Raw genomic sequence first — 19914 nt, forward strand, 5'->3', positions numbered from 1 at the left:
ATCATAGGCTGAGACAAGCATATCTGCATTTACAGGCCTCATCTAACTCCAGGATGGAGCACAGTGGAAACCCTGCTCAGCCTTGTAGCTCTCCTCAGAGGATGAGTGGGGGAGGGGGCTTATGGGGGACATGTTTGACATTCTATCCTTCAGAATCAGCAGGTGTGAGGCCCAACCTAGGAAGCCAAGGTGTGGGTAAAGAGGGAGACTTCAATTACCCATAGCTCCCAGCTATGTCCTCAAAGTTGCTGTTCTCAACAGCTTCCTCAGGCTGGCTCCTTGTCCCAGGCTGTCCCATGCATCTTATCCTTCCGTCCCTCCTGTTTGGAGCCCTTCTATCTGTGGTGCCAGGCCTTGTCCCCTAGGCTCAGGGTAAGGAGCTGGCTGAAGCCTTTGGAATGAACAGTCTGTGATGTAGGCTAAACAGAGAGGCTGGTAGCCTAGTAGCCATACAGCATGCCAGACTGGGGCTGTCCTCTCCAGTCACACGACCACGTGACACCCATCAATAGGCTGTTACTGGGTTGGACAGAGACCCTAGAACCAGCGGGGGCCTATACCAGGTGCTCCAGGAGTGGGGAGCCTTAGGCACCCCTGGTCGAGGACTTCACTTGGCTGGGTTTCTCTGGACCCTGATGCCTCCCTGAGGTGCAGGTCATGTTTAGGCACAAGGCACTGGGTGAGACAGCTAGTTCTAAGGGTGTCTTTGAGGAGGCAGGGGTCACTCAGTAGCCCCCCAACCCCCACCTCCCCACCCCCGGGCAGCAGGCTGGGAAGCCGAGTGGTACATACGTGTTCCCGGAAGATGAAGGCCAGGATGGCTGCTGAGAGCTCTACCAGGAAGATGATCAGGATAAACAGGAAAAACTGCAGAGAGAGGGCAGCTGTGAGGCCCATGACAGCGACATCTTACTGCACAGCCTTATGTGACAGATGGAGTGCACTCATCTTGTTAGACAGCCCTTCGCTCCCATAAATCACCGCTTTCATAACAAACACGCTGGTGACCTACCCTTGGAGCCACAGAGTCGTGACAGAAAGGATGAGCAGTGCAGACAGATAAATCTGTCTTCTGAGCCCACTGTGGCTGAGAGACACTGCTCTGTGCTGTGCACAACCTGAGCAGCCCTACCTGGTGGCCCTAGGAGGAGGCTCCCTCTGGGGACGTTTCCAAGCTGTGAGATTACAAATTCTTGGGGATCCCAGACTGAGGTTCCTACCCCGGCAACCTCAAGACCACTTTTTCCTGTCCCAGTGCTTCTAGTTGCCATGGAAATAGGAGGCCATGCTATCCTGAGTGGACGTAGGGAGGTCTTGCTATCTTCAGCCGAACCAGAGGCACAAGATGAGCAGAAAGGTAATGAGACTCAGAGAGGGGAATTGGATGTCTAACACAGCCCTGTCTGCTCCACTCAGTAAATGCCTGTGTTCCACAGACTAACCAGATTGCTCTGATGTGAGGCCCTCCCATGCTGGATGGTTCCTTGTGCCAAAATTAAGCTTCAGCCCCACCCCTGAGAGGCCTTCCTGACTTCTCCCCGCTGAGGATACCCTGTCCACATCATAGTATCGAACAGCACCCGGCCACTGCAGGCTGCCTTACCCTAGCACCCAAGAGGCCCCACAAAAGAACAGATTGTCACCCTGACCCTGTGGCATGCTGTGTGTCTCAGGCTCTGGCCCTCACCAGCACTGGTTTGGACTCGGCTTAAAAGAAGAGGAAGAAGCAGTTTGGTCTGCCTTCCTCAGTACACTTGCAAACTCCATACTCACCCCAGCTGGGGCTACCAGCCAAGGGACTCACACGGGCTACACACAGAGGCTGGTCCCTATGTCCCCTCCTGGCCATGCAGGAACCCCTGTGCTGGCTGAACTGAGCCAGAAGGAGTTGAAGTTGTTGGGTTCAGCCTGAGGGTATCTAGGGTCCCTCTTTCCCAGTAAAGTGGGACTGGCAATATAATAGAGTGAAAGGTGTCCTTATGCTGTGAAAACGTGGGTCTTGGGAAACTTGGACATGCTGTAGAACATTCCTCTAGCTAAGAACTCCGCCACTCAGTCATGACCTCTTGGGTGCCCTGGGCCATGGTGGATGCTTCTGAGAGCTCTGTGCTGAGTAGCCACTGAGAGAATGTTCTTTTTCAGCCCACCCCCGTATCCTGGTACAGATCTGGCATTTCTATTTGGCTGGTCATCAGCTGGACTCGGCATGGCCCTACAGGGCCTGTCCCTGATTTGTGTTCTCCATGATGGATCCTCTTACTGACATCTGATCCCTGACGGATCTCCTCCTTGGCAGGTCCTCAGGCTGTTGACCCCACGGTGACACCTGCATTACTGGCTGTGGCCATGAGTCACAAATTACAAATGACAGATGCACAGTCACTTTGCTCACTGCATGAGATCGTAGGTGATGAGCTTTGTGTGGGAACAACCTCGCTGATCTCTTGGAAGGCCACAGAGAACCAGTGGGAGCCTGGCACCATCTAGGAGAACGCAACAGGCCTGCCCCCAGCTCAGACTTACAGGCCACTCATGGTGGTGGGGGAGGGGCAGCACCCTGGGCAGCAACCCTCCATTTTACTGCTGGGCTGTGGCTGTAAGAGGAACTAGTGGTACTGTAGTTTGGGGGTGACTGCAGGAGCTTCTAGTTCTTAAGAGTCATGCACAGCCCCCAGAGTTGTGACCAGCCAGGGCCAAGTACCTTTATTTCCCATATATTGAGTGGAGCCAGGAGCTGAGCTAAGCAAGGTGCACGTTTTCCCAGTGGATTGTGGCCATAGACTGATAGCTGGGAAGATCTGGTTATCCTCATTTTGCACATGAAGAATCTTAGGTTCAGAGAGGTTAAACAGCCAGCCCCCGCCAGGACACACAGCCAAAAAAACCATCAAAGCTCAGCTCTTCTTATTAAAAGAATAATTTTAAAATTTATGTTCTTTTTTATTGTGTGAATATTCTGTCTACATGTATACCTGCATACCAGAAGAAGACATCAGACTTCTTTATAGATGGTTGCGAGCCACCGTGGGAGTTCTGGGAATTGAACCTAATGCCTCTGGGAGAGCAGCCGGTGCTCTTAACTGCCAAGCCATCTCAACAGCCCCCCAAAGCCCAGCTCTTACTGGCTGATCTATCTGATCTATCTCTTCCTTGTGCCTCATCTCAAAGCTTCTACTGAGTGCCTGCTTTGAGAGACTCTGGGCATGGACAGACAGACATACAAGGCAGACACAGGCCCATCCTGCAGTGGACTGCACAGAGCTGATGCCTGGGAGAGAGGCCTCGGAGAAGTGCCAGGAGTGAATGTTACAGATCTTGGCCTGTCCAGAGGCAGGGAGCCTGGGAGCTCCCACCTAGTGCAGATCTGTCTAGCCCAGGGTGTGAATTTCAAGAGGAAAATGCAGGTTACAGTACCCACAACAGAAACAATGCCACACCTCCCCACTCCTTCAGCCCAGTGACTTCCTCCTGCTCCCACAGCTTCCTGCTGCTTAGGGACTTTCCCCAGGGGCCCTCTGAGGGAATTCCCGTCCTCTGACCTCTATTAAGCTGTGAGGGTACCAGAGACTTGGTGCCCTTACTTGTGGGAGGGTCCTAGTTCTCCTTTTTGGTAAGTAGTCCTCAATTTCCACACAGTACAGCTCATGTATTCTCTTCCTCTCTCCTTCCTTTCCTCTCTCTTCCTTCCTCCCCTCTCTCTGTCCCACCCCACTGTCCTTATTAAAATTAGAATCTTTAGGTAAATTGGCCACAGGGGTGTTTGTGACATTTAGAGGAGACACACAGGAGACAGCTAGTGCCTTACATTGACTTACACATGTGCTCTTGTCCTTAGCCAAGCTAGTCATTAGGTGACTGGTCACAGGACTTGCTGTCCTCAGACTTGGGGTTCTCAGTCCCAGAAGCAAGCAGGGGTTACTCCATATCTAGGCCTTACTACTACAGACCTTGAGGCCAGAGTCCTAAGATGACTACAGCCAGGTTCTGTTTGCCCTTTCCAGAAAGCCCAGCTAAGGAGGAAGGCAAAAGCCTTCAGGAAGGCCCCGGATGCTACTAGGGTCTGACTCAGTGGCCGTCTTCTGCAGGAGCAACCACACAACCAGCTTTAGGTTGGAAAAGAGAACTGGTTTTAGGTTCTGGATGTTTTGGAAAAGCCTTCCAGAAGGGCTCACGATGGAGCTCAGCGGGCAGAATGATTGCCTAGCGTATGGGAAGTGCTGGCCTGGATTACAGAACTGCACAAACTGGGCTTTGGGGCACAGCTGTAATACCAGCACTTGAGGGGTACGGAACTACCAGAGGTTCAAGATTGTTATCCTCACCCCCATGGCAGCCTGGGCTAGCATAAGATCCTGTCTCAGAAAGGTAGAAAAGCTTCTCAAAGCTTCTATGTCCCCTCAACTCCACACCACCACCACACATGCCACCTGTACATGTGTTTGCATACAACCCACACGCTACTATGTAATCCGCAAAACTCACAAGAGAGGTATACACATCATATATACAGGGCAAACATATATGCACCCGTGCACTATAATAAAATACATAAAACTACATAGGGTGCCACATCCTGCACATGTACACACAACACACATGTATATATACTCACCTAGACATGCACACACACATGCCTACATCCCTACCGTATCCCTCTGGCACATGATTTTGGCCTGTCTAGATCTATTCTGGGTTGGGGCCTGGTTTCGATGGTAGCAGTCTGAGGCCTAGCATTACATCCTGCCTCTGACCCACACTGACTTTAGCCTTGTGTGAACTGGGCTTGGGAGAGGGGTGAGCAGGGAGCACAGAGGAGTGGGGTGATAGGGCAGGAGAGAAAAGGGAGGGGGAGGAGAAACTGAGAGATGGTAGAGGGTAAAGGGGAGAGGAGGGGGCCGATGCAGAGATGAGCAGGCCCAAGTGGAGATGGAGGGTGAGAGAGGACCTGGCTGGTAGTCAGCTCCTGCACTAATTCAGCCTGTCCCCAGCTCTCAACCTTCTTAAACTTCATGCAAAGCAAATGTCCCATTTTTCTCTCTTGCTGGCAGGGTTCAGGGTACACTTAGCCGAGGCTGGCAAAGCAGCCGAGCACAGCCTGCTGTCAGCCAAGAGCACAGGCTGCCTTCCGGGCTTGGCTGCAGAGATGGGCCCATTAACAGTGATGCATCCCTGGGGCGGGTGGCATGGGAGGGGTGGTGAGGAGGGGAAGGCACGACCTGCTTTCCGGATCCCTTTTCTTTCCTCTCACCGTTTTTTCTGTCTCTCTCTGTTTTTCTGTCTCTCTGTCTCTGTCTCTCTGTCTCTCTCTGTCTCTCTCTCTCTGTCTCTCTGTCTCTCCCTCTCCCTCTCCCTCTCCCTCTCTCTCTCTCTAGAGCTTAACTCTGTAGTCCAGGCTGGCCTTGGTCTCACAGTAGCCCCTCGTTAGTCCCCTTAATGCCAGGATTACAGGTGCACAGTGCCCACAGACTCTCTTGTCATGCATACATACAAATGTTCAATTAGCACGCAAAGCAGCATGTTTCCTTATGTCACTTTCATAACTCCTTACTTTTGGTTCACCCTCCCATGGACCCCCTTGACGGCTCATCTTTTCACCCTTTTTCTTCCTAGCCCCTGCAACCCCCATCTCATATCATATACATTCGTATTCCTTCCCTTAAGGCCTCTTTTTTCCTCTCTTGGGCCCCTTGCTAGTTTTCTGGCCTCTACCCAATACTTACTCCCACATAAATACACATAAATAAAAATTAGAAGCTCAGATCTGCATGGGAGAGAACAGGAGCTCTTTGTCTTCCTGAGCCCAAGTTACCTCACTTAATGCAATATTTTCCAGTTCCACTCACGTCGCCTGCAAATTCAATAAATTTCATTTTTCTTTATGGCTTGATAAAATTTCATTGTGTTTATGCGCCACATCCTCATTACCCATCCGTCTCCTGGCTATCGTGAACAGAGCAACAGTGGACAAGGATGAACAAGCATCTCCATAGGAGGATATGGAGCCCTCTGGGTACATGCCTAGGAGCGGTACAGACAGGTCACCATGCACTGAGACCAGGTCTTTCTTAAAGCCTCTGGCTCCCCAGCCAGGGCTGCTACACGCAGGAGCTTACTGACAGGGAAGGGGAACGTCCACCAGGGGGCGCCCGCAGGCTTCTTTGTCTCTCTCAGTAAAGTTGGCCATGTTATACTATGAGAAATAAAGGGACCTACAGCTCCCCTGCCGCTCATGTCACAGGCCATTGCACTTCCTCTCTGGGAGGTGGAGCACACAGCTATGATAGGAATGAACCACATGGGATGTCTTAATCTGGGAGAAGCCCCAGGCCAGATGTCTTCCTCTAGCATGCCTGGCACCACTGACTGTAGGAAAGACAGTTTCACTGCTTGCAAGGCAGTGCCTTTGATCTCTGAGCTCTTGGCTGTGTCCATGCTCAGAGAATGCCCATGGGGTCTGCACGCAGTGGCCTGCCCTCCAGGAGTGAGGTACTGGCGGGTGTTTCCTGCCCCAGCTCCTGAGCCTGTTTGCTCTGGGCCTCGGCCCATAGTTTGTGAAGAGGCTTTCATAGCTCCCCTATAAGGAAGTCCTTCAGCCCACCAGCCCAGGTGGCCCTGTTCTGAATTGCATGCTATCTGCACACAAGGAACATTCTATGCATGCACCTCTAAGTAGGAACGCTGCAGCAGGTCTCGGGCTCAACATCGAAGCCCCACAGATACTCCTGGGAGAGAAATCCACCTACCAAGACCTGGACAGTGAGCAGTGGTCTACCTCACCACAGCCTAGGGGAAATCCAGAGAAAGATCATCTGCTGCCGTTTGATCTGCTTAGCTTCAGCCTCCAGCAAAGCTAGTCGGTCCCTTGACGGTCAGAGACGCCACGGCCAAGAGGTGAAATACCCAGAGGGGACACAGTGCAAGGTGCACACTCACACCCAAGCTTGTATCCTGCTCATTACATCCTCTGCGGTTAGGTCACCTTTCATAGCTTGGGTATGAGGGAGGGGACAGTTACTCCATGGCCCTGACACATCTCTAGCACTGAAGGAACTGCAAGGGTTAACCCCTAACCAGGAATAGAAGGTTGTGATGGCTAACACAGACTGTCACCTTGAGAGTGTCTAGAATTACCTCTGGCCATGACTGTGAGGCGTTTCTAGGCTGGGTTCACTGAGAAGGCAAGAGATGCCCTATGTGTACACATTGCCATCCCACAGACTTAAGAGGAGAAAGTGAGCAGAGCAGCAGTGTGCCTCTCTCTGCTTCCTGACGATGTGACCATCGGCCTCAGGCTCTGCCACCATGCCTTTCCCTCCCAGATACAGTGTACCCCCACACTGAGCCAGAAGAAACCTTTCCTTCCCCACGTTGCCTGTGCTCAGCATTTTGTCCTAGCCGTGAGAAAAGTAACAAATGCAGAGAATGAAGAAGCAGCTTCTCTGGAAAGCGTTCTCCACTCCAGAAACGGAGAGTTGTGGGGTGAGTGATCTGGCCAACAGCCAGCGTGGCTTCATTACTCAGGGCTTATAGATCAGGGCTCTTGAAGGAAGGAAGACATCATAGCCAACACCAATGTCCTCAGTGGCTGCACCCTGAGAAGCCAGGCTGTTTAAACTCAGAGGCCAAGGCCACTCCCAAGAAGTGTGGGGCAGAGGCTCCATGCAAACCTGCGGGCTCAGGAGCCTGGGAGCTGCCTTGCTCCTAGAGGGCAGCACACTCAGCTCAGACCCCAGGGGCACTCCCTGAGCATGAACACAGTCAAGTATGTTGTGGCCAAGAGGCAGGGAGGTAGGGGAGCCAGGAGAACTCCCAAAAACATGATGGGACACCCCAAGGCAGCACAGGGTCATTCTACATATTGGGGTGGCAAGGAGGTAGACCCGTGGACAGGAGGAAGATGGTCTTAAGAGGCAGCTAAGAATCTTCAAACACTAATGTTCCACCAAGCAGGCCCCAAACTACCTGTCACTGTTGAGCAACGAATGAACCAGAGTGGCTCGGGCCTCTCAATTGGCCACAAAGCCAAAATGCCAACCGGTGACAGTAAGCACAGTCACTGACTCTTTCCTGGTGACACAGTTACTGACTCTGGGTGACACAGTTACTGACTCCGTCCTGGTGACAGTAGATACAGTCACTGACTCTTTCCTGGTGACACAGTTAATGACTCCGTCCTGGTGACAGGAAATACAGTCACTGACTCCATCCTGGCCGAAGCTAAAAGGTTACCTGTGACAGTGTGATCAGCTATCACCACTTTGAGTTTGGGGCTACTCAGAGCAGACTCCAGCAGACCCAGAGTGAAACCCAGGGTAATAGAAAGTGGGTGGTTAATTTTTCCATGGTTATCTACGGAAGTGGAGAGCGGGTTGTTTTGTTATTTTGTTTTTATCAAAAAGTTCAAGTGTCATCCTTGGCAGAACTGTTTCACACCTACCTCAAAGCCTCACTGGACTGAGCTTTGAGGGACCAGGTTCTTCACTCTCTCACAACGTTCATCTTGACCCCCTTCCTCAAAGCATGTCTTCCTACTTCTGCCAAGTTCAAAGCTCTCCCAAACTTTCTTTTGGTCTCTGTTTCGTGTTTCTGGGAAGATATTCTGGGACAGTATTCCTGACCTTAGGCCTCGTCACCTAGGGTGGATAACTGTCTAGTTCTTGAGTAACAGATGACCTGACAGTTCAGTGCTCTAATAACACACGGCCTCTGCACCGACCTCCTGCAGGGCTGTGGGAAGTGGATGGACACCTCAGGGCTTCCAGACCGCTGACCACAGTCAATGGGATGGAGATCCAACCCAACCTTATACACGGCACATAGATACTCTATCCACCAAGCTACAGCCCCTGATCCCAGGACCCAATGCTGGCAATCGCCCTGGTGAGAACATTTCGGTTTATGAAGACAGGTTGGGTTTGGGAGTCACCAGCCCCTCTATCCCTCCTGGAGCCACCACGGGAAGAGTGGGGATGGGGGATGGGTCACTCACAAATAGCAGCAGACACCTGTTCTCTCGGACAGCCCCACAGCAGCCCAGGAAGCCCAGAAGAAACAGCAGACCGCCCATGGCCAGTACAACGTAGGCGCCGGTGGTCAGCAGGGGGTTGGTAGCCACAATCTCTCGGAAGCCGGTGGGATCCACCAGGACCCAGATGCCAACGCCCAGAAGACAGGCACCTCCCAGCTGTCCATTGGTAGGCATGAAGAAAAGAGGACAGATAGACACTGAAGTCAGATGCTTCTTCTACACTGTCCCCCTGAGTGAAGCCTGGGGCTGAGGTGCTGGGGCCTGCAGAGTTGGGCAGGGTCTTGGCATGCTGAACCCAGATCTCCAAGGCCTACTGGCCACTTTGAGTCTCTGTGGCGCTCCTTGGCCTTCAGTGTAGCCCACACCCTCTCGATCTAATTTCTGACCCGTTTGCCACATCAAGTGAAAGACTATGCCCCACAGGGTTTATTTGTGACTTTCATGTTTTTTAAATGTCACAGACCCAAGCTTATGAAGCTTCCACAGTGTGGCCCAGGGGAGGCCAATGACTCTCAAAGGTCACCTCTCAAATTCAAGGCAGAGTCAAGACTGCTGCTGTCTGACACTGAACTGCTTCATGGACAAGCTATGAAGGTGATGCTGAGCTCAGTGGCTACACTAGGGGCAGGGTTAGCTCAATGAGCTCCCCTCCTTCAATATGTGCTCCAAAGTCTCTCTGTGATATCTCTGCGTGGCCCATCTCTTTGTGCCTTGCTTATCTTGGGACAGAAACTACTAAGGTTGGAGCATGGAGTATGCTGTTTATTAGCTGTGTGGTTTTAAGTGGCTGTCTCTTTCAGCACCTTAGCACCCTGTGTTTAACTAACCGCTTGAATTCCAGCTCACACAGCAGCCTCAGCAGAGCAGTCACGGCAGATTTCAGTGGGTAAGACTTCCTGTTTCTCTTGAGTATGGACAGTATTGGAAGTGGGTCTGCTATGTGCAGAACTGGGTTGACCTTCAATCTGGGGACTAACAGGGCTTGATGTTCCTGGTGGTATAGGTGAGGGACAGCTGACAGGCCAGGGGCCCTGCCAGCTCTGGCTGGTTCCGTGGGTCTGTAAGCTATGGGTAGAGCTGGAAATCTGGGTGAGAGCCATTGATTGCTAAGCGCATCGGGTGGGGAGAGTAGAGAGATTGGAGAAGTGGGCAGGCCAGAGGAGATTGTTGTCTGCTGCACCCCAACTTTTGCCTCAGTTTCCCCACAAATTCTCCAGTTAGGTCTGCTCCTCTCATTACTGTGGGTGACTTCGGGGCTCAATAGTCATCTGCTGAGGGCTGACAAGGAAGGTTCAGGCATAGCCAAAATGGGATGGGATCCCCAGTTAGGAGAATGCCCCTTTCACAACTGTAGGCTTCCTAGCCCCAAGGTCCAGGAAGTAGATCCCAGGGAGACACAAAAAGGTATGAAATGGACAGGCAGAAATGCAGACAGCCTGCACTGACAACAAAGGGACCCTTCTTCCAGGACTGTCCTGAGACATCAGTGGTGGTGCCTGAGATGGAGGGCCTGGTCAGGGAAGCCCATGGAGGCCAAGAAATGGGGGAGGAGCTCTGCTACTGAAAGAGGTTGGAAGGAGATAGGAGACCTATACTGTCCACATTCGAGTCATCTTGTTCACTGATCTTGCTAAATTATCAAAAAGCCTGTTTTGGTGAGTCATTAAGACATGATAAGGTTCAGAATGGTGGAATGTGCTTCCAGGCTGCAGAGCTGGGGTGCCAAGACAGCCTCCTCCGAGAAGCTTCTAGTTACAAGGCTGGCCTGAAAAGCTCCAAGGTCACAGCTTGATGGCGGGTGGGGGTGGGGGGTGAGCAGGTGCATGTGCATGTGTGTGAGTGTGCATGTGTGTGAGTGTGCATATGTGTGCATGTGGAGGCCAGAAGTCAATCCCATGGGCTCTTCCCCAGGAGCCACACACACTGTTTTTGCTGAGACAGCAAAGCCTCTGGGATGTTCCTCAGAGCTGGAGTTATGAACAAGTGCCACCATATTTGTGGGATCTGGGGACTGAACTTGGGTTGAAAAAGAGCCATCTCCCTAGTCCGTCTAGCATATCCTTTGGCAGAGGCTGTCCCATCTCAGGGTCTGGCTGAAATGTCTACTGTGATGGGAGTCAGGGTGGAGACTCAGGAGCAGGGCACAGTGCCAGGTCTCCCAGGAAGCTTACTGGTCAGGCACTTCTGCCTCTGGGCACTCAGCTTCCTGTGATCATTTCAGGGAGAAGGCTGGCCTTGTCATCAGCAGAGGCCAGATACCTGGGGAGAGCCAGAGGAGAGCCAGGGAGAACTGGGGGAGAGGGGGAGGGAGGAGCCAGGGGCACTTACAAATACGAAGAAATTGAAAACAAACATCAGATACTTCATGCAGCTCAGACAGTCGCCCTCCATGGTTCTCCACCTAGAAAACACAAGGCCACTCAATCCTTCTGGAGACACTCGGACTTCTCAGTTGGAGCCCAGACCCAGACCCAGCCAGGAGACCCAGGAACAATTCTCTTTTAAGATCTGCAACTGGGCGAGACCAGCTGGAGCTTTAATCTGGGGCCCTAACTCTCATTCTCTAGTTCCCTGGCTCTGGTCTATCACCCTCCTCTGAGGTGAATGCCACACACCACACACAGACACATTACATACTTCATATACCACACACACACACACACACACACACACACATACACACACACACACACCACAGTACACCTCATCACCAACACACACACACACACACACCCCACAGCACACCCCACAGCACATCTCATCAACACACACACACACACACACACACACACACACACACACACACACCACAGCACACAAGAAAGAGACAATCCATGGAGTGTCAGGTCCTCTGTGGTACTCACTCCATCGAGCCCATAGGACGTGAGGAGCAGCCATAGCAGAGGCTATGAGGACAGACCAGCCCTACCACCCTCAGGGATGGCCAAATCACTGTCTCCATGGGGTTTGTTTTAGGGTCTAGACCCCAAATTCCTAGGAAATGCTGGGCTCCCTGGGGACTTGCAGAGATCAGGAATATAAAGCTTGACCCTTGGAGGGTTCATCCCTCCATATCTGGCTGGAGGCTCCTTCCTGCCATCTCCTCCCTCTTGCCCAGGTGCTTCCCGAACACCATGGACCTTGCCGCAGCAACCCAGTTTGGGAGAAGGATAGGGGTTTTCACTGGAAGCTTGGCTGTACTCAGTTGTTCTCTGACTGGGCTCCCTGAGTCCAGTCAGACCCTATTATCTTCAGTATCTTCCCACACCCAACGCAGCCCAGAACTCAGCCCTTCATCTCCAGCAGGCTTAGGGGCCAGTGCCTTAAACTGGAAGAAGAAAAGTCCTCTGAGGAGGAGAGCCTGCTTTTCGGATTGCTCAGGAGTTCTTTGGTCTGCGTGACTTTGCAGAACAAAACCCCATGAGAATGATGATGTTTGATAAAGACAGGATGTTACATAGATAACGTCCTTCAATCTTGGCCCGGAGGGAGAGAAGCAAGGCCAGCATCCAGGGCCAACCTGACCTAGTGTGAACCCAGTTCTCTCACTGGGGATGTGGGGCAGGGGAAGGGCCGCTGAGAGCAGCTGAGAGCTGCTTCCACATGGCCCTTCCACAAGACAACCCAGGGAGACAGGAGTGACAGCCTGGAGCTGTTGTTCAGGGCTTGGATACTTATCCCAGAGATCCCTCCCCCAAGCCTCGAAGGGCCCTATTCCTACAGATGCTTGGCATCCAAATTACTGCTTTAAGTAAAATAAAAGCTTGGGGCCTTGAGGGGTGCTTATGTCTGACACAACTAACAATTCTAAGCTGACTTAGAATTGGCCTGGGATGCCTAATGTCACTAGTCTATCGTGAAAGTTGTCATTCGTTCCCAAGAGTTGAGAAGTACTAATGTGGCCAGTGACCATGCCGTGAAGCCACACAGTGATGGGCCCTGCCTGGGGCAGCACAGCACTGTACAGGCACCGCTCGCTATAGGTAGAAGCACCAAGCCATGACGAGTGTGTTCCCTGAGACGCTTTCAGTGTCCAGGACAGAGCAACACAGTGGCAGCAGTTATCACACCGTGAATGGGTGAATGGCGGGAAAGAGACAAGAGACAAAAAGCAAGAGTAAGTGACTCCGAAATGGAGACCCGTACTCAAGAGAGAAACTGGAGGGGGCAGATGATAGAGAGTGAGTAGGGAGCTCTGCAGAAAAGGACACACAGATTGGACAGAGGCAGAGGGGGCGCAGTGTCAGGAGACGTTGGACAGAGTGGGGTGGGCAGTGTTGGGAGACAGGAGCCTCACCTGGGTAGTTCTCCAGGAGTCGGCAGGATGAAGTCTCCTAGTTAGAGGGGCTCAGGTATGTCTCTCAGCAGCCCAGCTCGTCCTAAAAGAGAAAGTTTACAGTTACAGGCATGGGGCACAATGAGTGCAGGGCCTATGTGCACCCAGACAATGGCTTGCTAACTGTCTCATGGCACCAAGAAAAAGCTGCCGAGACTTTGTACCATGCTGCCTGGGGAGGGCTGCGCTGGCTTTCTCCTGGCCATAGAGCAGTCCCCTGCACCCTGGTGGCTGCCCGGGAGCTGTGTCTCCATCAGTGCTACTGGGAATTGACATTAAACTGAGAGGAGGTAGCAGGCTTGGGTGGCCACCCATCTGATGCCATCTGGGCATGTGCCAAGACATCTCTGCAGCAGGGCCATGCCACCAAGTCCTTCCCAGAAACGCAGGCTCCCCCAGGGAGAAATTTGATGCAGGGAACCTTTCTTGGTTCTGCATTAAGATTTGCTGTAAGGTTCCTGGAGAGATCCCAGCAGTGCAAAGGAAGCTGGGCTTACTCTGTGTGGCATTGTGTTGATCACACCTGTGAGGAGTTCTGCAGCCCAGGCCTGCTGACAGGCTGTGTTAGACAACAGACCCAGGAGAGGAAGAAGCCTACGTAGCTGGGATCAAGAGTTCTTTCCAAGAGGATAGGAGGATTTCCAGGGCTCAAAACACCTGCTCAGATGTACTGACTCAAGGGAAAGCACACTTGGGGGCAGTGAAGTATACACTGGGTGACAGATTCTCCCTCTTCTTGTCACCTTTTCTTTTACTCATTCACCAATCCACTGGTTCATAGGATTCATTTGCCCACCCATCCATCCATCTACCCATCCATCCACCCACCCAACAATCCTCTCACACTTCTATTTATTTAACCATCCACCTATTGACTTACCCATCCATCCATCTACCCATCTACACATCCACCCATCCGCCCATCTGTCTGTCCATCTGTCAGTCCGTCCATCCATCCATCCATCATCCATCAATCCATCCACTTGCTTACCATCCTACCTGGCCTGTCTGGTGAAGATACCCAGAAACTGGCCCTGGTTGGAGGGAAAGGTCTATATACTCTGCTTTGACAGGACTCAGCTAAAAAAGGAAAAAAAAAAAAAAAAAAAAAAAAAAAAAACAACCTCCAGGAAGGACAGAGGGAGGGCTTCCAGGTCTGACAAGCTCAAAAGCTTTAGATAGAACTTCACCAGGGATAGAAAACTGACTTGTCACAGCTCTGGGGTCATTCTGGGAAGTGTGGTTCTGTGGCTAATTCATCCTTGCCCATGGGGTTTAGGGGAACAGGGATGGATCATGGTTTCCCAAGCTCTCCTCTTTCCCAGCCTAATCCCAGCCCTGGTCCAGTTCTGTCACACATGTCTACCACCCCAGGCCATGATCCTAACTGAATCCTGTGCTATTTCCTCTGAATACAGCTGCTAGGGTAGGGAATGAAGGTTACACGGGAGCCAGCCCAGTGTCCAGGAGGAGCAGGTAGTTAGCAGTTACCTCCTCACCAAGGAGTCTCCACTTCGGGTATGCTGTCTGGTGGCACACAGGCCATCTTTGAGGTCTCCCCCACCCCTGTTGTCCACATACCCTTTTCCCTCTGTCTGGACAGCCTGTCCCACAATCTAACTCTCACCTGCCTAGAAAATGTAGCTCCATTCACTTCAGAGCCTGGGACAGCCCCTGCCTTACCAGGTCCTTACGTGGGAAAGTCACTCTGAGAACTGCAATGAAACCAAAGGTGGCGGAAAGAATCCAGAGTGACAGAGGTGAGCCGTGGAGGGCTGAGAGACTGTGGTCCTCGGGGTCATTACATACCAGGAGTAAATGGATGTCTGACCCGAACCCCTGGCTATGAGTGGAGGAGGGTGTGGGGAGGACCATGGATGCATGGTCAGCCTCAGTACAAATGGCTACGCGGCCATATTCAGGTTAATTGTTCCAACGCTGTGCCAATGAATAGGAATCATAAAAGAAAGCATTTCCCAAGTATCTGACTTTGCCCAGCCATCTCTTCTCCTCTTTTATTAAGTATTTACCGAGGAGGTGGGCAACAGGACCCCCTTAGAGCTGTGGAAACAGAGATGATATCAGGGTTGCCTGAGTTTGCCTACCTGCTTAGTAAGGTATTTCTGATACAGATACTGTGTGTAATTTAACTGAAAAATCAGAGCTCCTGGAAGGACAGGGTCCATGGGACAGAGGCAGAGGCAGCCCCTGAGACAGGAAGGGCCATACCTTGTTCTCCAACATCTCTGACCTGAGCTAAGCAGCTGAGCACAAAGCCTGAGAAAGCTGCTGTGCTCGAATCCTCCCTGAACCAGCTGGAGACTGTAGGGGCGGGATCTGGCCCTGCCGTCCCCTGACAGATGGGAGCCTCTAGGACCTGAGAGGGCAGGATCGGGCTGAGGTTAGGCAGCGCCCTGGGGCTTTCCTCGGCAGGCTCCTGCCTGGGCCGGACAGCTTTATTAATCTTGCCCCTCTCACGGCCCCAGATGGCAGCTCAGCCCATCTGCAGGGATGTGGGGCTAGGAGGGGTGCTCTGAGTAAGAAGAATAGCTGGGTTCATAAATCACTCCTCCTGCCTTCAGTACCCCCAGAGCAGGATGGAGAGCCATCGAGGACTCACATCCCTAAGTCGCATACACCGGGCCAGCAGAGGGTGCTGTGGTCCTGGGTGGAGCCGCTGCTGGGTCCCAGTGCAACTAGAGTTCGGAGTCTACTCCAACAAGCTGAGAATGGCGTATCTCCTGTGTCCTCTCCTCTGGAGGAGCCTGTACCTCTCCCCTGGAATGTGAGCACGCTCAATTCCTACTCCCGACCCCACCCACGGTCATTGCCAGGACGGAAGAGGATGATTGATTAGCTGCAAGCACTTACACACCCAGTGGATTGCCATTCTTCTCTCAGTATCTACAGAGATGGCCCTGGGTATGGTGCAGCGGAGGCCCACGTCTGTGTTCTCCCTCAGCTGCCACCACCACTCCAGTGAAGACCAATGATCCAGTCCCCAGAGAGCAGTATTAACAGCCACATCCTCAGAGCGCCTGGGCATGCCAGGCAGGACTCAGGATAAAATGCCTGAGCCCAGTGTTGTCTGGAGGGGCCCTGGAGGTCCGGGGGTGGGGGAGGGGCTGACTTTTTTTAAAATGTGAACTGTAAGCTCACTTGATCCTCCAAACGGCTCAGCGAAAGTTCATGGTTTTATCACTGTGGTAGACAGGATGAAGCCACAAGGCGGCAAGTGGCTAGAAAGTCCCAGAAATGGGAAACCATGACCGAGATGGGCGCGTAAACCCACACTAGCATGTAAGGCACTTGTGAGCACAGCACCGGCTAGGACCATCAAGTTCTGGCTAGGGGGTGGGGAGGGCTCTTTGGCTCACCGGCAGTGCCTCTGGGCATCTTCCCAAGACAGACACAGACGGGCCGGGCTCGTAAACAAGCAATTGGCTTGAAATCCTGGGGAGTCTGCCCATGGCACAGGGCAGACGCAGTGAAGGGGGGCGGGGTTGAGAGCCTAATTAGGCTCCAGAGGGGCAGTGCCTGAGGGGAGGGCCACTGTAGTGAAACCGAATTCAAAGGACAGCCTTCCCTGCTGGGAGCTCACTGAGCCTTGAATACCCTGGGCTGCAGGGCAAGGCAGCATCTGGGAGGCCCCATTTCAACATTGTGAGCCTAGCCAGTTTTAGGGCTCCAGCTCTGCCAAGAGACCCCTGTTGCATTCAGACACTTCCCAGGGCTCCCCCCACCAGAGAATGCTCAAAGACAGCAACGTGGTGGGTGGGGACTGTTTCTAACTCCTCATTTCACAAGCCACACACATGTCCAGAACCACAAACTCCGGCAACTGTGCTGCCGACCCTGTACCCCGTGTTCTCTTCAGAATGTTCTTTGCCTTGGGCTGACTAGCAAAAGCACTTGACGCCCTGACTTCGCTGGGTTGTCTACACCAGGAGGGGACATTCCTGTGTCTCAGACCCAACACACTACAAGCTGGAGGAGCTACTGAGACAAAAGTTCTTTTCCCCAGATCAAGCCCTCCAGGGACAGCCAGCCTGCTGTACTCCCTCTAACTCCGAGTGCTGGGTGCATTTCAGCTGCAGAAGGCCTGGTCTCAGGCCTTGTTCAGCAGGCCCTCGGCCTCATGGAGGCTTCCGCCCATCCTCATCTGCTCTTCCTTTCTGTCTTTCATCTCAGAGCCTGAGTTGGAAGAGACCTTTTGAAAGGCTTAGTGATCCATCCCAAAATACTCAGTGCTGTTGCTGGGGCAACCTGGCCTATCACACAGCCATGATTGAAAGGGTGAATGGGTTCACGGGTATTAAGGGGGCCTGGGAACTGGGAGGGCAGGGGCACAGGTCTGACTGGGAGAGAGGGGGCATAGGAAACCCCAGGAATTCCTGATGGAGCTGTCTCCCAGCCCCCACAGGAAATGGATCTTGATCACCATTGCTGTGATGTGTCTGACAGACTCAAACAGGTGACACAGGGAAGTCAGGCAGAGGGAGAGACAAGGAATGTGCTAGCCAAGAAAACATGGTGGGGTGGGCTAAGGGGTTGCCCTGAAGGAATTTCCCTATTTGCAGGTGGGAAACGGAAACTGCATTTCCCTGGACGTGTCTCACACGAGTCTCACCATTACCCCACAAATCAGGTCACTATCATCCCTTCCTGACAGCTGAGGAGCTGATCAGAGAGGTGAAGTTACCTGTCCAAAGTCACACAGCTGCCAAGCAGCAGGCTGCAAGCCAGTGTTCTCTACCCTAGCCTGCCCTTCAGAAGCCATGTCAGGAAATGTGGTGCCAGCCAGTCACTCACAGCAGCAAACAGGAGACACGCTCACAGACCTTACAGGTCCCAGCTCCCTTTCAGAGATGAGGAAATTGGGGCATCAATTAGCACCATCTCTAATCAGTCAATAGATGTCAAAGACCCTCTGAGAGGACAGTCTCACTCTCATGCCTCTCCAGGTGCGGAAGTTCTTTCTGATATCTAACCAAATTCACACCTGCTTTAGCTCAATCACACCCTTGCACCACTCCTTTTGCCTGACACCCTCTGAGCCCCTCATTTTGTGCTCTCACTTGATTCTTACAACACGGAGTCAGAGAGAGGTGATTGTTTTATGGGGAGAGGGAACCAGAGAGGTTAAGTGGCACGGCTACACCCAGACCTGCTTGCTTTAACCAGGCACTTGGCCTTCTGTTTTGCTGCCACTATGATGCCGTAGTTCCTTCAGTCCCCTGGACACATCAGTGTCACTGCCTGCCTCTCTCTGTATTAAATTTCACCTCCTCTTATCTGAACTGCCGGGAGACTCAGATTCTAGGCTGATGATGAATCTCTCCAGAGGCAGCATTTCTGGGCCTCCCCTCCCTCAAACCAGGTCCTCAGACCCACAGCTGGCTCCCCATAGCCCAGACTAGGAACCTCCTTAGTAGCAGAAGCAGAACTCAGACCGGAGAGGGCTCCCTGGATAATATTGCTGATGGCGGGGCTTCCAGTGCAGCTACATCCGTTCTCACATGACCATGGTGCCTGCCACCCGGTCATGCAAGCCTAATACCCAAGCTAGCTCCCTGGAAACTACGTCAAGGTAGAGGGAAGCGACTCTACAACATTGCTGTCTAACTCCATGTGACAGCTATGGCATGTACAACCCCAGCACATAATGACGATGATGATGGTGATGATGGTGGTGATGGTGGTGGTGGTGGTGGTGATGAGGATGATATAAGTTTAAAAATTAAAAACATCAGTTCAGCTACTCCCAGGAGTCATCAAGAAAGATGTGTGGGACAGATGGGCGGGGGAGGGTGGGAAGGAGACAGACAGGGGCTGGTCACTATTCCCACACCACTCAGAGATGGGGGAAGATGCTGGCTCTCCCAGACAGAGCTCTAGCTGGGTCTCCTACTTGATCCTGGCTTTTATCCAACACACTGAGGACCAGAAACAGTCCAGATTTCTGAGTTAGTCAGGACTTGGATTATTTGAATACCCCTAACCCCAAATCCATGAGTATCACATGAGCTCTCCGGGAGCTTCATGCTTCAGATTTTCTTTTCTTTTTTTTTTTTTTTTTTTTTTTTTTTTTTAATTAACTTGAGTGTTTCTTATTTACATTTCGAGTGTTATTCCCTTTCCCGGTTTCCGGGCAAACATCCCATAATCCCTCCTCCTCCCCTTCTTTATGGGTGTTCCCCTCCCCATCCTCTCCCCATTGCCACCCTCCCCCCCAACAATCACGTTCACTGGGGGTTCAGTCTTAGCAGGACCAAGGGCTTCCCCTTCCACTGATGATCTTACTAGAATATTCATTGCTACCTATGAGGTCAGAGTCCAGGGTCAGTCCTTAGGTAGTGGCTTAGTCCCTGGAAGCTCTGGTTGCTTGGCATTGTTGTTCATAAGGGGTCTCGAGCTCCTTCAAGCTCTTTGAGTTCTTTCTCTGATTCCTTCAACGGGGGTCCCGTTCTCAGTTTAGTGGTTTGCTGCTGGCATTCGCCTCTGTATTTGCTGTATTCTGGCTGTGTCTCTCAGGAGCGATCTACATCCG

The 19914-nt window shown here is 52.3% G+C and overlaps 1 protein-coding gene across 4 annotated transcripts in view; it reads right to left on the reverse strand.

Annotated features, from left to right (window-relative positions):
• The window catches only part of Tspan18 (tetraspanin 18), a 139723-nt gene that overhangs the window by 8054 nt on the left and 111755 nt on the right, over positions 1-19914 (reverse strand). For all 4 annotated transcript variants that reach the window (XM_087651909.1, XM_087651908.1, XM_087651910.1 and 1 more), the window contains 4 exon segments: positions 13326-13407; positions 11357-11429; positions 8990-9184; positions 793-867 (listed from right to left, as the gene is read on the reverse strand). In XM_087651909.1, the coding sequence (XP_087508035.1) occupies positions 793-867; positions 8990-9184; positions 11357-11419 (333 nt within the window). In that variant the 5' untranslated portion in view covers positions 11420-11429; positions 13326-13407.

The sequence above is a fragment of the Rattus norvegicus genome, chromosome 3, assembly GCF_021556685.1.
Source record: "Rattus norvegicus strain SHRSP/BbbUtx chromosome 3, alternate assembly SHRSP_T2T, whole genome shotgun sequence".
Lineage (NCBI taxonomy): Eukaryota > Metazoa > Chordata > Mammalia > Rodentia > Muridae > Rattus > Rattus norvegicus.